Source organism: Brachionichthys hirsutus, chromosome 2 (assembly GCF_040956055.1).
Source record: "Brachionichthys hirsutus isolate HB-005 chromosome 2, CSIRO-AGI_Bhir_v1, whole genome shotgun sequence".
Classification (NCBI taxonomy): domain Eukaryota; kingdom Metazoa; phylum Chordata; class Actinopteri; order Lophiiformes; family Brachionichthyidae; genus Brachionichthys; species Brachionichthys hirsutus.
Window position 1 is genome coordinate 15,944,515 of NC_090898.1, and position 14,734 is coordinate 15,959,248.

Consider the following 14,734-nt stretch of genomic DNA (forward strand, 5'->3'; position numbering starts at 1 on the left):
CACTTCAGATTACAGCCTCGGCCCAAAACCCAGGAATTTGGTGAATTCCGGTTTATTGGGACATTCTGTGACTTTGTATGACATGAGAAAATAATTCTTTGTTTTTGGCATAAAATATTTGAACTTTTGGTGAAAAATTACAAGTGAACTTGGACACATGTTCACGTTTGATGCTACGACAAAGAAAAATATGTTTGTAACCGGATGATTGGGGTTAATTGGGCAGGCAAGCATGGGAGGGAGCACCTGTGGCCCATTTACCACTGATTGGGGGGGGGGGGCGTATATAGGTGCTTCCCCTCCCTCGTTCCAGCGTCCTCGTTTGTGTTTTCCCCGTCTCGAAGGCAGGTTGGCCGTAGACTGTCACTGCCGTGTCTCTCCTTTTCTTTTGCGTGTTTATGGTGTTTTTGGCGCAACGCTTGTTTTTAGAGTGTTAATAAATGTTTTGAATTACTAGTGCCGTGCTGGTCTTCACTGTGAGCGGACCTGTGCGTAAGTGCCGTCGGGAAACCCGCTAGAACGAGCTGGGCACCAAAAGGAAAAAAAGGATCTTTAGGTTGGAAGTCCTAAAGTGGCGTTGTTGGCTAACCATCGTCTAGCCCCATATGCCCAACGCTACATGTTGTAGACTAGAGTGTCGTTCTTTATTGTTTTGTTGATAATGTCAAGAATGACATCACAAAATGGGATTACGAAATCAGATAGTAAAATCATTAACCCGCTATAAATAGAGCCTAAACCAGTGGGCTGTGTGTAATCTGTTAATTACATCATTTCCTGATGTAATTTCTCTGCGCAGCAATAACGCCCCCAGGAAATAATCTAATCTGTGCTTTTTGTTTTCATTCCCTACACGTGAGTCACTGTTTATTCAAATGGAACTATTTACTCTTTATATTATTAATCTTTTTTTCCTGCCGTGCATTTAATATTAGAGACAGAGTTTTGTAACAAGCGTCGTTTTATAGCTGAGCCGATTCCGCATCGGAGCAGGTCAGCGGATTTGTTCTGTCTTTAATACCTGAAGAAACAGAAATTGGGGTAAATTTTCACAACAGAACGATTTTGTTTGTTTTCATGGTTAAGGAATCTAAAAATAAATAAAAATAAATACACGTTGGGCCATTATTTTTGGTATAAATATCAAAATAGGGGGACTGGGGTGCTTGGCGGAGGACAGATAATGGTTTACTGGACAGAACACATCCCTGATGTACTGAGGAGATGCATTTTTAATAGATTAACATTTCAAGCATTTTTCTTATATGTATTGTTTTTTTTAACATAGACATGCAGCTATTACGAGTTTTAATTATTAGAGGTAAAGGTAAATAACATTTTTCTAATTTTCTTCAAGGAAGGGCTGAAATCCTGAGTATTTAGTGTTTGTTTTTTATAATACTGGAAAAGAAAGAAAAAACCCCGAATAATTCCCGATCCCGAAACCGGATCCAAATGTGATTAAAAACATTTTGAATTCTGTTTTGCGAGCATTTATGATAAACTACAGTTCTGTGCCTTTTCTATTTGTATGCTAACTGCTCCGAGCTAAACCGTTTCCGGCCTCGCCTGCTCACCGACCCCGGGTCCAGAGGACCCATCCTCGGGTTCGGCTTCTCACAGCTGACCGCCGCCGGCCGCACCGGAAAGGGCGGGGCTCATAACAAACAAGGCATTTCCTGGTGAGCTACGACAACGGAGGAAGGTAAAGTTTCCTCCGCTGAAATGTAGACATTTTAATCTTTAAAAATGGCACTGGCTGAGCCAATGTATCCCAGATCGACAGGAGATTTAGGGCCTCCGATATTGATTTATGTGTTGATTCATGATCAACGTAACTTTGAAGTAGCGCTAGCTTGTTAACCCGTAGCTAGCAACTCAATTGCTAACTGGCTAGCTGGTGAACGTCGTAGGTTTTCGAAAATTAACTGCTAAAGTGGAGTTCAAAACCGGTTTAATGTGAACGGGTACTCCCACACGACTTCAGGATATTTCACATTTAGTCGTATAAACTGTGACTTTATACGTGACTTTTCATAAAACCACAACTTTATGCTGAAGCTAGTTTCTGCATGTTTAATTTTAGCTGAGTGACGTAACGGAGTCCCTGTGAGGGGGGAGTGTGTGTTTCCTAACCCTGAACAGTTCAGTCGGGCGGTGTCTGCTCTAAAGATGCATTATTATTATAATAATTTATTATTTTTATTTATTATTGTTTTATTATTATTGCTCTCGAGAGCACTTTTTAAGGTTCTCGGAATCGGAGGCATTTTTACTCGGCCTTGTCCGGCCGGACTCGGGAGGTTTTTCCCCTCCACCTGAACTCACCGTGTGTTTCTCTCCTTGTTTTTTTTCATCCACCTGAACTCACCGTGTGTTTCTCTCCTTGTTTTTTTTCATCCACCTGAACTCACCGTGTGTTTCTCTCCTTGTTTTTTTCCATCCACCTGAACGCACCGTGTGTTTCTCTCCTTGTTTTTTTCCATCCACCTGAACTCACCGTGTGTTTCTCTCCTTGTTTTTTTCCATCCACCTGAACTCACCGTGTGTTTCTCTCCTTGTTTTTTTCCATCCACCTGAACGCACCGTGTGTTTCTCTCCTTGTTTTCTTTCATCCACCTGAACGCACCGTGCGTTTCTCTCCTTGTTTTTTTTAATCCACCTGAACGCACCGTGTGTTTCTCTCCTTGTTTTTTTTCATCCACCTGAACGCACCGTGTGTTTCTCTCCTTGTTTTTTCCCCTCCACCTGAACGCACCGTGCGTTTCTCTCCCTGCTCCAGATGAACGTGGGAGTCGCTCACAGCGAGGTGAACCCCAACACGAGGGTGATGAACAGCAGGGGGATATGGCTCACCTACCTTCTGCTGACCGTCGTGTTGCACATCGTCCTCCTCAGCATTCCCTTCTTCTCCGTGGCGCTCGTCTGGACGCTGACCAACGTCATCCACAACCTGGTTTGTTAAAATGACCCCCTGAAATCACGCCTCGGGGGGGCGGGGGGGGGTTGCTGTAAGATGACAGATGATCAATAATTACTACGCTCGCGTGACACGCCTCGGGCGGACACGTCCTCGTCTGCTAACCGCCGCCTCTCTGCCGTCCAGGTGATGTACCTGTTCCTCCACACGGTGAAGGGAACCCCCTTTGAGACCCCAGACCAGGGCAAAGCTCGCCTGCTCACCCACTGGGAGCAGATGGATTACGGCGTCCAGTTCACGGCGTCACGCAAATTCCTCACCATCTCACCGATTGTCCTGTGAGTGTTTTTGGAGTTTCTTCTTCGTGGGTATTAGCGAAAACCACCGTGTTAAAAATGCTCAGTAAGATACCGATGACGGTAAGCGTGTTACCATGGTAACGTTGTCATTTGATGTGACTGGGGGCTCTTTGTTAACGTCGAGGAAGGACGGGCGTCACAATCAAACGGAATTAGATGAATAAAGTGGATCTGCCTTTCTAAATTGTGCTTTCAGACTAAATATTACCCCCCCCCCCCCCCCCCCAAAAAAAAAATCAATCTGTGTGATCAAACGTTACATCTTTTCTACATAGTCCAGCTCGTTTTAGTCCAAGTTTGACACTGAGCCATCGATGTAGAGACGCAAACACAAACTCAGATGTAGCCAAAGAAGGTTCGTATTTGCGTTTGTTCAACCGAAGCCCCGCCGAACGTAAAAGTTTCCGTTTCTTTCTGTCGCTCAAACGCCGAGTGTTTCGTCTCCTCTCTCCCCTCCAGGTATATTCTTGCCAGTTTCTACACAAAATACGATCCCACGCATTTCCTAATCAACACCGGTTCCCTCCTCAGCGTTCTCCTCCCCAAGTTGCCTCAGTTTCACGGAGTACGGATATTTGGGATCAACAAATACTGACGCTGAGACTGACTGAACTGTGGATTGTGACTGTCAGCACTGGACACGCAGAGTTATTGCTCTGCTGAACTTTTTTACTTTTTTTCGAGGTCGGGGAGAGGAAAACGGTCCGAAGCGTCGAGTGTGTGTGAAAATGTGCAAGCATGAAACGTACAAATGTCTTTCCTGACATTCCTAATCAGAAGCATTTTGACTTCCGCCAATGAGCAACTCGTCGTCGTGAAAATGGCTGTAAAACCGTCTGTTTGTTACCATAAATGTGAATAAATGCGCCCTGGATTATTTTTGCACGTCATGTTTTGACCTCCATTAGCTGTACATAGGTGTGGAGCCAAAGCGAGTCGGGGTGTGAGTCGGGTCTCTTCACATGAATCAGCGTGATCTTGCATCCGAGGGTTTCCGCCGTCTGGATGTCGTTTTTTTTGCATCGCGGTGATGTTTCCTTGTTGGCGGTCCATATTTTAGGGAAGTCCTCCCCAGGAGTTTCGTTGCTAACAGTCAGACAACCAAACCCAACGCCGGCGGTGACCTAAGCCCCGCCCAGCCCCGCCCCGGCGGTGATAGAATGACGTTCACATCAGAACTCAAATTCATTTTTTATTGAAAATACTTCGGGGGACACTTCCAAATGCGTTAAAATGAAAGCCGCTGCTCAAACTCGGCCACACTTTCTCTCCACAAGCAAAAAATAAACGCTAAATAATCCTACGGTCACATCGCGCCCCTGAACTACACCTGCCCCGGATGCAGGTGAATCAAGAAGCCAAATGCTGCGAGCGCGTTTCTAAGGTAACGCTGCAGACGACCACGCTGTAAAAGGTGACGCGGCCCGACAAACAACGGTGGCACTTTCTCCGCTTTTGTGACTTCAACGCTAAACGGAAACCCGCCGTTCCCAAAAGAAATTAAGATCTGGCTCCCGTGCACGTTAAAGAAATTAAGATCTGGCTTCCGTGCATGTTAAAGAAATTAAGATCTGGCTTCCGTGCACGTTAAAGAAATTAAGATCTGGCTTCCGTGCACGCTCTCAGGAGCTACATTACATTGTCTTTTTTTTTTTTTATACTGGTGCGGGATCGGACCACAATGTTCTCCCCGATGACTCATCAGCACCAGGACCTGCGGCGGCTCTTGATCCCGCCTCCACAGCAATCCCCTGAAGTCCGTCCGGGCGGAGACACGCCGCCCCCCCCCCCCCAGCCGCCTTTCTGAAAGGGCACCGATCTGATTCTGGTCCTCGTAGGCTGGTTAGAACTTTCCCGTCTCACTCCGGTTTCATCAAAGACGTCGTATCGTCCTCCTCTTCATCGTCCGTGTTGAAAAACTCATCCTCAAAAAAAGAACCCCCGAAGCCGTATTCCTGCACGTGGACCGACACCTCGTTGGGCATCAGGTGAGGCGAGCCTTCGATGAAATCAGCGAACCTGGGGATCGATGGGATCCGTTAGACTCTGCTGTGTAGTTTTAGGCCGCGCACCTCACTGGCGACTGATGACATCATCGTTTGGTTTTTCCGCGACGCCGTTTCTACCTTTTGGGAGACTGAAGCCTGGACACGGCCTTCCAGGGGCTGAACTCGGGGCTGCTGCAGTACTTCCTCAGCTCCTCCAGCGCTCGCCGCGTCTCTTCCTCTCCCAGCTTCTGAAACTCCTCCTCGGTCAGCAGGCGGGGCGGCGCCGGCTTCCAGCGGGCACGCCGTCGGATGTTCCTGCTCGGGGAAGAAAGGCATTTATCGTCTCTTTCCAAAGTGAACATGTTCCTTCGTGTTTTATGGTCCGAGTCGAGCCTCAGAGCAGGAAGCAGAATCTCCTCTCAGTTTGGTACCGCTGTCCTGTCTGCGTTTTTTTTTTTTTTTAACACCCACCTCCACGCCGCCACGACCAGCGAGACCGGGTACTCCAGGTGCTTGGAGAACAGGGCCGCCACGATGATGGCGAAGGCGACTTGCTGAATCTGGATCCCTAAATAGATGAACAGCAGGCCGACCAGCTGCAACGTCCACGATAAGATGTTGATGCTCTTCTCGTCCACTAGGGGGCCGTAGCGGTAGCACACGGCGAAACTGAAGAATCCCACCGCCCCAACGTAGCCTAGCAACAGAGCAGGACGAAAGACATTTTCATCATAGCTCACGTCGGACCCCTTTAGGACTGAATTTAATCCATATTTTATATGATTTTTTGTGAAAAAGCCTCCATTATTTATATATATATATACTGCAAGCATGTGACTTTCCGTTGGCATGGTGACATAAGGATTGAACTGTTCCTATGAGTGAAGGTTCTGGTTCTGTACCCAGTGCCACACGCCAGTGGTCTCGCAGAATGACGTTGAGGTTCCTGCAGACGAGCTGCATGGCGTAAACCGAAAACGACCACCCACCAACGACCAGCACGTAAAAAGGGCTTTTCTGGAAGTAAAAATAAATAAATAAGGAGGGGGGGGGGGGCAACCACACAGAAAATAATTATACGTGACATAAATGTGATAATAAAACACTTTACCTTCGGCATGAAGCGAGCCAGAAGGAAAAACAGGATGATGAGCGACGCGAACATTCCGGTGCTCATCCCGGCGGAGTAGAAGAAAAGTTGACTCCTGCAAACAGGAAACGGCGTGAGACGGCGCCACCGGTTTAAATCCCGCCGCCGCCGCCGAAACACGCGGAGGAAAAGCCACCTGCTGAGTGATTCCGCAAATACGAGCAACAACACCCCGACGAGGAACACCAGGAACAAATAGACGTCGAACGCTGTGGAGGACATAAAGGGGACATTTGAAGTCGTCCGGAGAACGCGACCCGTTTCCTCTTCCCGCCCCGCTCACTGCGCTCGGGCTTCACGATGTACTTCGTCTCGTCGGCCGGGTCGATTTTGAAGCACGTCTTGTAGCTGAACAGGCCGATGTCGATCGTGGTTTCGTTGTGCCGCTCGCGCAAGAAGCTCCGGAACCAGGTCCACAAGCTGAAGCGGTCCAGCTTCTGCAGCTCCTCCTCGCCTTCCGCCATCGCCACCTTGAAGATGTTTGAACTCCGCACTTTCACCTGTCGGAGACATTTTAACAACGGATTCATTCGAGGTTCGCCCTAAAAGGTGCGCGAACAACGACTCCGATTCATCGGCGAGCAGCTTAAATGGGAGCTCGCGCGTTGCGACCGACCTGAATTCGCGTCCATGTTTGTTTCCAAGTCGGCGTTACGGAGTTTTTGTAGCAGAAGCTGCCGGGCCCCGACGTGACGTAGGTCTCTCCGTCCTGGAGATCAATCACTGAAGGTCTGCCGCCTGCGTGAGAGAAGCACGGACACGGAGAACGTCCGAAACCTTAAAGCGGATCCCCCCGAGTTAAGAATCGATGTCGTAACGCGGACGCTAAAATGCTTATTCCATGATCAATTAAATAAAAGTTCAAACAGAACGCTTCCTGAATGCTCTCGTTCAAACCAATGTCGGATGAAGACAGACTTGTGACTTCCTGTGCGTAAAGCGCCCGGTTGTGCGTAAAGCGTCCGGTTGCGCTGTTTTCAGATTCAATCCAACATGCATCACGGCTGTCGCGTCACCAGTGAGGTCATATTTGGTGCTGCGCAACCTAAAACTACACAAAACGGCGGATTTACTCCGCGATCACAAGAATATACGCCGATAGTAACGTCCGTTTTACGTTGTAACTGATGTTACTCTCGGAAGCGGCTCGTGTTAGACAGAGATATGCGATATATTGTCGGTATTATTGTTCCCTTCCGTTGAAATGAACGAACTTTGTCCTCAGCTGCAACCTAAACCAGCAAACATTGATCCGCCGTGATTCTGCGCCAGCGGCCGGACCGTAGGAATTAGCTGCGTAAGCTCTCAGGTTCGAACACACGCATGCTAACTCAAGTTAGCCGACGAAACGCGTTTCAAACCGGTATTAAGCATTGTTATCGCTCCGCGAAGCCGCTTCTTACCCGCTTCCTGCTGCGAAACTTCCGGTAAACACGCAAGTAGCGCAACGAAAGTCACTAATTTTGCGCCGCGGCCAATTAAACGATTCCCTATTTTCATGTGTCCCGCCATGATGAGAGCGCCACATCCCTCCCCTCATGGTAAGCCCCGCCCGTTCTTCCTCGGACTGCCGGGGTGAGCTCCGGACGGAAAGCCAATCACAGCGTCCGGATTGGTTGTCGTCATATTTATGCGACGAAGTTGAAAAACATACGTAATCTGATTCTCTGCGTCGAAACAAATATTGTGTTTGTGAAATAATTTCACATGACTGCCATTTTTTTTTAAATACAGACTTATTATAACAAAGTTTATTACACAACTAATTCATCAAAACACGGTGATGGTATGTTATAGTATGTTTTACCGCTAGATGGCAGCTATTTGATCTGTAGATAATTTTGTCTTTGAACGGAACATGTCCAAAAAATTATACATCCCAAGAGTGCTTTTTGCTTTGAAAGGTTTTTATCTTTACCTTGTAAACTAAAAATACTGGCCTCACCATTCTTTGAACACATATCAACTATAGTAATTTATTTAGATATTTTAAATTTTACTTGAATATTATTTTGTGTTGTTTCCATGGAAATGTGACGTTTTTTCCAGAGCGTATCTATCTAACTATACATTTTATCTTCACCAAACTTTACAAATATATCACTCATGATGAGGAGAACCGCCATTTGATATTTAGATGTTTAAAAAAAAAATCTACAATACAGAACAAATATGATTTTATGTTGATATTTACTAGGTATCTTCTCCTTAGCATAGACGTCACGTGCTGATGCGTTTGAGACGCAATGTGTTTTTTGGAAATTCTAGAACACGTCATCTTAAAAAGACTCATAAGCACGAATAACGCGTGTTTATTCACATTAACAATCCACGAACGATTTAAGCGGCCCGTGTGTGCTTAGAAGTTGTCTGTTAGTTTTTAAGGCAACTTTAAACGACTAGAAACCGTCTGGGGCGTCGGCATGGTAACAGACGGACACTTGAACGTCTCAGCGCCCTGAACAGCGGCTGGGCTGCGGGGCATGCGGGCAGGACGCCCACGGGTGGCGGGGGGGGAGGGGACGGGGACGGGGAGGGAATATAAACGGCGGAGCTCGGCTCTCTCCACACTTCGTCTTCCGCGCTTGTCGTCGCAGGATCTAAAAACTCCATAAATTCAAGGTAATTAACTAGTTATACGTTAAAGCGAACTTTTCTTTTTTGTGACCGCAACGAGGATCCGTACATTTTTAAAAACATTAAAGCTAGCTTAGTTAGCAGCTCCGTCAAAAGTATCCAGATGTTTTTCTTCGAACAATAACTGGGGGGGGGGGGGGGGCACGACTTAATCGGATTAGACCGTGTATCTTGGGAAGCCGCCGTTAATTCAATAAGCGTTTATTTCGGCTCCTAACAAGGCGGGCATTGTTGCTCGCCCGGCCGGGACTAACGGTTCGGGGCTGCCTCGCTTTCCGCCTTCAGACCGAACAAACGGCTAAATGCCGGCTTCCGTGCGTCACACGGGCCTTTAAAGTTGTCTGCATGGCCGCGATCGGTTCTATTTGGCGAGATTCGAACCCAGTCTGCGTCCCTTTTTTTTTTAACGCCTATCCGCCTTAAAAGTTTGAAGTAGGCGGTGGCGCCCGACTTTGATTTGCCTTCCGCTGTGGGTTTAGTCCCGGTAGGACAATGGGTTGCGATGACGTCATCAATCGTCCGCCGGCTCCTTTACATCAGCCGTGTCCTTAAAATGATTTGCTTTTTACGCGCAATAACGGCGTTTTGTCTTCCAGGCAACCGACCCTCGTCAGCCATGGGCGTGGAGGGGGGGATGAAGTGCGTCAAGTACCTGCTCTTCTTCTTCAACCTCATCTTCTGGGTGAGTGGCGGTGATGAAGAGTGTGCCCCCCCCCGTGACCCGGCTCCTCCAGTCCCGTGACTTTCAGCGTGACCTCTGCTTTTGCCCTTTCGGCTTTTGGTTGGCGTCCTTTGCTGTCGTCTGTTTGTCAGCTGACGTGCACACACACCCACACACACACACACACACACACATGACTTGTGTGTGTGTGTGCGTAGCCGTGTTTGTTTAATGCCACCTTTATGTCGAAACGGAGGAACTCAGGCGCATCTCAAATATCCTGGACGAACCCCAACGTGTCCCGGATGCGACGTGTTTGCCTTTTCTCCTTTGTTTGTTTGGGATTTCAGAGCGAGAGGAGTCGCCGATGGGGTGTGGAGGATATGGGCGGGTTTAAATGCGTCCAAATATGTTTGTTTTTGTTTCAATCGATGGGGAAACGATGCGAAACATTCGCATTGTAGAGAAAGGCAAAGTGAATTTCTGTTATAAAATCAATTCATGTTGAATTATTATTATTATTATTATTATTAGGGGTGTAGCGGTTCGCTAGAATCATTTGTTCGGTTTATTTTCGGTACAAAAAAGGCAGATGTCGTTTTTTACTTGATGCTTTTATATAAAAAAAAAAATACAAACAATATAATTTGTATAAATAAATAAAAGCGACCGATTTGGCTGATATTTCAAATAAATTAGAGGTTTTTAAAACTGTTGTCTTGTAACAATTTAAAAATCTTAATAAAACTAAGTTAAAACTGTAAACTTTGAACACGAAGCAGCGACAGCCTGAATATGACAAATATTACTACTACAGTTACTAGTAGTACTACTACGACTACTAACTATTCAAGCTTAAAGTTTTTGGACAGAAAGATTACCTTCTCCACATTCTCTGCAGAAAGCACAGATCTGGTTGCCGTGACAACATCGCTAGCAACAGAGCTAATGCTTTGCTAGTTTTGCGATGCCTGCGAAGCTTCCAGCGCGCCTCCGTCAGTCAACAGTGTCCGACACTTAATAGGCGTCCGTGCGGAAACTCGGCCAGGACTTTAGTTCCGCGCGGAGCGCTTCGATCGCGCTGCTAACTCATTTAATGAGAAAAAAATGCATAAAACCAAAACGGTACGCGTGTGGACCGGACCGAACATGCAGAACCGAAACGGTTGAATACATTACGTGAACCGTGACACCCCTAATTATTACTCAGACGTGTATTTTTAACGGGACGTCCGGCTCAAGCTGACGCGTTGGAGAGGAAGATGTGTTTGTGGGTCTTTTATTCTGTGTGACTCTGGGCTTGATGTGGTTTTGTTCTGTAGTCAATCCTTCCGGTTGTCCTCTGTCAATCTTTGCTTTCCTATTTTGACTCGTACTCAAATATTGAAACGGCTGAAGGCTTAGCAGGGAAAACCGAACTTGGAATTTCTGTTGTGGAATTAAAGCTTCCTTCTGAGTTTCACGGAAAATGTTTAGAACTTGGGAGTTCTGTGCATTTTAAATACGATGGCCCAAAACGGTGAATCTGTGTGTGTCCCGTGTGTCTGACGTCATCATCACCATTCACATGCTCCATCTCACACGTGTGTGTGTGTGTGTGTGTGTGTGTGCGCAAACGGAAGGATCTCACACACGACAGCTGGCTCGTTCTGTTACTGTTACGGTGCTCTTATTGTGAAAAGATTTGGTAGGAATAAGTAAAATGTTTGTATGCATGTTCTAATTAAATGTATGCAGTAATTCCGCACAGAACGGGGTAGTTCTGTAACGCAGTACATTTCACAACGTAGCACAGAATTCCTGTTTCGTCATCCGACGTGCAGAAAATGGAGGAAGTGCATTTGAGTCGAGTCCGTTTCGAGATCCTTCTAACTTGTGACTAACCCAGCGTCGGTTACTAAACTAAACTAAACTAAACCAAACTCAACTTGGTTATTAGTTCCTTCTGCAGATCTGACACTCGACCAGTTCCAGAGTTTTTGTGTGCTTTTTACGCGTGTTTACTGCTGAGCTGGGTGCTTAGCAGGACTTTGTCATTCAGGCAATAAAGTTCAAGTGAATTTATTGCCTGACTTTATTGACTTTATTACTGTATTCTGTGATTAAAGTGATTTCAATTGATTTACGTAGCATTTAAAAAAAAAAAAAGTAGGAATTCACATTTGATTGCTTCACCTTGAATGCTACTGCTTTGTGTTTAGGTTTTAAAATCAGTATAACTGTTGATTTTAAATCTAAATGTGAACGTTTCAGTGTGTGTGTGTGTGTGTGTGCGCCCCCCCTCCACCTGTAGCTGCAGGCCTGTGTCTGTTTGAACATGCAATGGGAGCGGCTCATGCACGCACACGCACACACACAAAAGCCTGCTCACAGCGTAAACAAGGGCGCGACATGTCGGCTTGGAATATTTGCGGTTTGTGGTGGAAGAAGATTTTAATTTAAAGAATCCACTGAAAGTTAGAGGCAGCGAGGGTCGAGCGAGCTTCTGGCTGAATGGAGAGAGGGAGCAGCAGCGGCACCAACAAAGCTGTGAATCAGGGAAATAAAAGTGTGTGTGTGTGTGTGTGTGTGTGTGTGTGTGTGTGTGTGTGTGTGTGACCTCTTTTCACTGGGTCGGAGTTTCCATTTTAAAAACCACAGATGATAAACATCGGAGTCGTTTTGACGCAGGAGATTAGATTGTGGTTAATCTTCTCTTGGGTGGCGGGGGGGCGGGGCTTTGTGAGTCTCAGCGGTGAGTTCCGGCCGGGACTAATCCCCTCCCGTGTCCTGCAGCTATGCGGACTCGCCTTGGTCGTCGTGGGCGTCCTGGTTCAGATAGCGCTACACAACACCTTCATGATCAACGACCCGGCGGCGTCCGGCGCTCCCATCGTGCTCATCAGCGTGGGCGTGGTCATCTTCTTCATCGCCTTCTTCGGCTGCTGCGGAGCCTGGAAAGAGAACTACTGCATGGTCACCATGGTTAGTAGTAGTACTAGTACTAGTACACGCCTCCGACGGGGCCGCGTCCTGAACTGAACCCGGAACATGAAGTTCTTCATCCCGACTCTCTCCCGTTCCCTCAGTTCGCCGTTCTGCTCTCCGTGGTCATCATCGTGGAGATCGCTGCGGCGATCGCCGGATACGTCTTCAGAAACAAGGCGAGTGCCGACCCCGACCCGACCCGAACCGCGCGCTCGCCCAAAGCCCAATGAGACGCCGCTTTTAACCCGGCTCCTTTTGGCGTCCGTCTAGCTGTCGGCGGTCGTACAGGACAGCCTGACGGAAATGATTTCCAACTACAAGAACGGCACGAGCGAGTTCAAGGACGCCGTGGACGACCTGCAGAGGAAGGTGAGCCCGGTTGGACACCGCCGCCGCATCCTGTTGGGCCTTTGTGTGTCTTCGCACTGTTGACGCGGGACGCGGCGTCCTGCCGTGCGCTTCCTTTCGCCTCCCAGCTGCGGTGCTGCGGCGTGAACAGCTCCGCCGACTGGAGGAGCTTCACGCCGGACGGGAAGTCGGTGCCCGACTCCTGCTGCGTGGTGGAAACGAAAGGCTGTGGAATCAACGCCATGACGGATCCCGAGAAGGTGCACCAGGAGGTAAGGTACCGGGGAACTGCCCCCCCTCCCCCCCCCCCACGGGGGGGTGAGATCAGGATGACGCGTCCCACACCGCTGATCATGCGACTCTAAATCCAGAATGAGCTGCGTCTAAATAGTTTAGCGCATTCTTGTCTGATGCGTTCACTCGCCGTAGGAAATCTGAACTCTTTCATCACGACGGCGACATCGAAATCAAATCATGAGTATTATTACAGCAAATAAATAGTAATTAGTGATAAAAGGCGTTAAAGTAAAGGTAAAGTCAGTCCAGACGGGCGAGGAGGCGTCTGTCGGATCGCTGACCCCGAACCTTTCACAAACGGGCGTGTCTCTGATCTCGCGTCACAAATATTTCCCGTTAGCGTTACGACACGCCATTTAGTCGGTTTCTGGATTGCGTCGACACGAATCCGTTTCCAGTAGCGCGTTGAGTCACGTGGCGTTTACGCGGTTGTGCAACACGAACGTCCTGCCGGCGTGTTCCCGCCCCCGTGTTCCCGTCGCCGCGTTCCCGCCCCCGCGTTCCCGCCCCCACGTTCCCGCCCCCGTGTTCCCGTCCCCGTGTTCCCGTCGCCGCGTTCCCGCCGGCGCTGACCGCTGTCGTGCTCGTAGGGCTGTCACGACGTCGTGGAGGAGCTGCTGAAGACCAACATCCAGTGGGTGATCGTTGCAGCGCTCGTCATCGCCTTCCTGCAGGTACGTAGCGGGATCCGAACCCTTCCGCTGGCGGGGAATCCGTGTCTGAATCCGCGTCTGGGTTTCTCCCCCCCAGATCACGGGCATCGTCTTCGCCTGCTTGCTGATGAGAGGCATCCGCAGCGGCTACGAAGTGATGTGATTCGCCGGGACGGAACGCCGCCGCCCTTTTTCGCCGATGATGCTCAGAACACGTTTCCTTACCGTAGGATGAGACCATATATCTGCTTTCAGACCCAATAAGCCTAGAACCGCGTTTGTCTTTGTCGTCTTTGTTGTCTGAGGATTGAGATGTTTTCGATGCTGCATACGTGTCAACCCCCCCGAAAGGAACGTCCCGTCTGTCCGTCTGTCGTCTCGTCTGCAGTCGATCCATTCGCCTTGCAGCTCACGGGTCTGTCACAGCTGACTGCGGGCGAGAGGAGGGACACCCCGGACGTGTCGCCAGCGCGTCACGGGGGCCCACGCAGACGATCCCTCACACCTACGGACAGTTTGCGATGGATCAAATCCACCGAAACTGCACGTTATCTTAAGATAATTTTAAATGTCAGTTTTTCAGATTTAATTTGAACTTTCCTGCATGTTTGTTTCTTAAATGTTGGGGGGAACCTGAAGCGGGTCGGATGGGTTGACGGGTGTGGAGCTGAGTCTGGATGTTTCGCTGGTTTCTATTTGTATTAAAGTCTTTAAACTACATCTGGCTCTGCTTGGAAGTGTCAAAACGGGAAAA

At 48.3% G+C, this 14,734-nt stretch overlaps 3 protein-coding genes across 4 annotated transcripts; 2 read left to right on the plus strand and 1 right to left on the minus strand.

Moving 5' to 3' along the window:
* Positions 1–1,655: 1,655 nt before the first annotated feature.
* On the plus strand, positions 1,656–4,156 carry ormdl2 (ORMDL sphingolipid biosynthesis regulator 2). The gene is made up of 4 exons (XM_068747277.1): positions 1,656–1,705; positions 2,783–2,956; positions 3,107–3,258; positions 3,739–4,156. Exons 2-4 carry the CDS (start codon positions 2,783–2,785, stop codon positions 3,872–3,874), a joined length of 462 nt encoding a protein of 153 aa, XP_068603378.1. The 5' UTR covers positions 1,656–1,705; the 3' UTR covers positions 3,875–4,156.
* Positions 4,157–4,491: 335 nt separating this feature from the next.
* nemp1 (nuclear envelope integral membrane protein 1) lies at positions 4,492–7,953 on the minus strand. Of its 2 annotated transcripts, none has more exons than XM_068748689.1 (9): positions 7,821–7,953; positions 7,034–7,155; positions 6,701–6,917; positions 6,554–6,626; positions 6,379–6,472; positions 6,170–6,284; positions 5,739–5,964; positions 5,406–5,582; positions 4,492–5,298 (listed from the first exon to the last, which is right to left on the minus strand). In XM_068748689.1, exons 1-9 carry the CDS (start codon positions 7,927–7,929, stop codon positions 5,139–5,141), a joined length of 1,293 nt encoding a protein of 430 aa, XP_068604790.1. In that variant the 5' UTR covers positions 7,930–7,953; the 3' UTR covers positions 4,492–5,138. The 2 variants fall into 2 exon arrangements, with proteins under 2 accessions (XP_068604790.1, XP_068604798.1); XM_068748697.1 differs by having other exon boundaries at positions 7,034–7,140; positions 7,806–7,929.
* Positions 7,954–8,942: 989 nt separating this feature from the next.
* cd63 (CD63 molecule) lies at positions 8,943–14,700 on the plus strand. The gene is made up of 8 exons (XM_068744106.1): positions 8,943–9,039; positions 9,651–9,736; positions 12,491–12,679; positions 12,784–12,858; positions 12,953–13,051; positions 13,159–13,302; positions 13,918–14,001; positions 14,078–14,700. The coding sequence occupies exons 2-8, from the start codon at positions 9,671–9,673 to the stop codon at positions 14,141–14,143; spliced, it is 723 nt and encodes a 240-aa protein (XP_068600207.1). The 5' UTR covers positions 8,943–9,039; positions 9,651–9,670; the 3' UTR covers positions 14,144–14,700.
* The last annotated feature ends 34 nt before the right edge of the window (positions 14,701–14,734 follow it).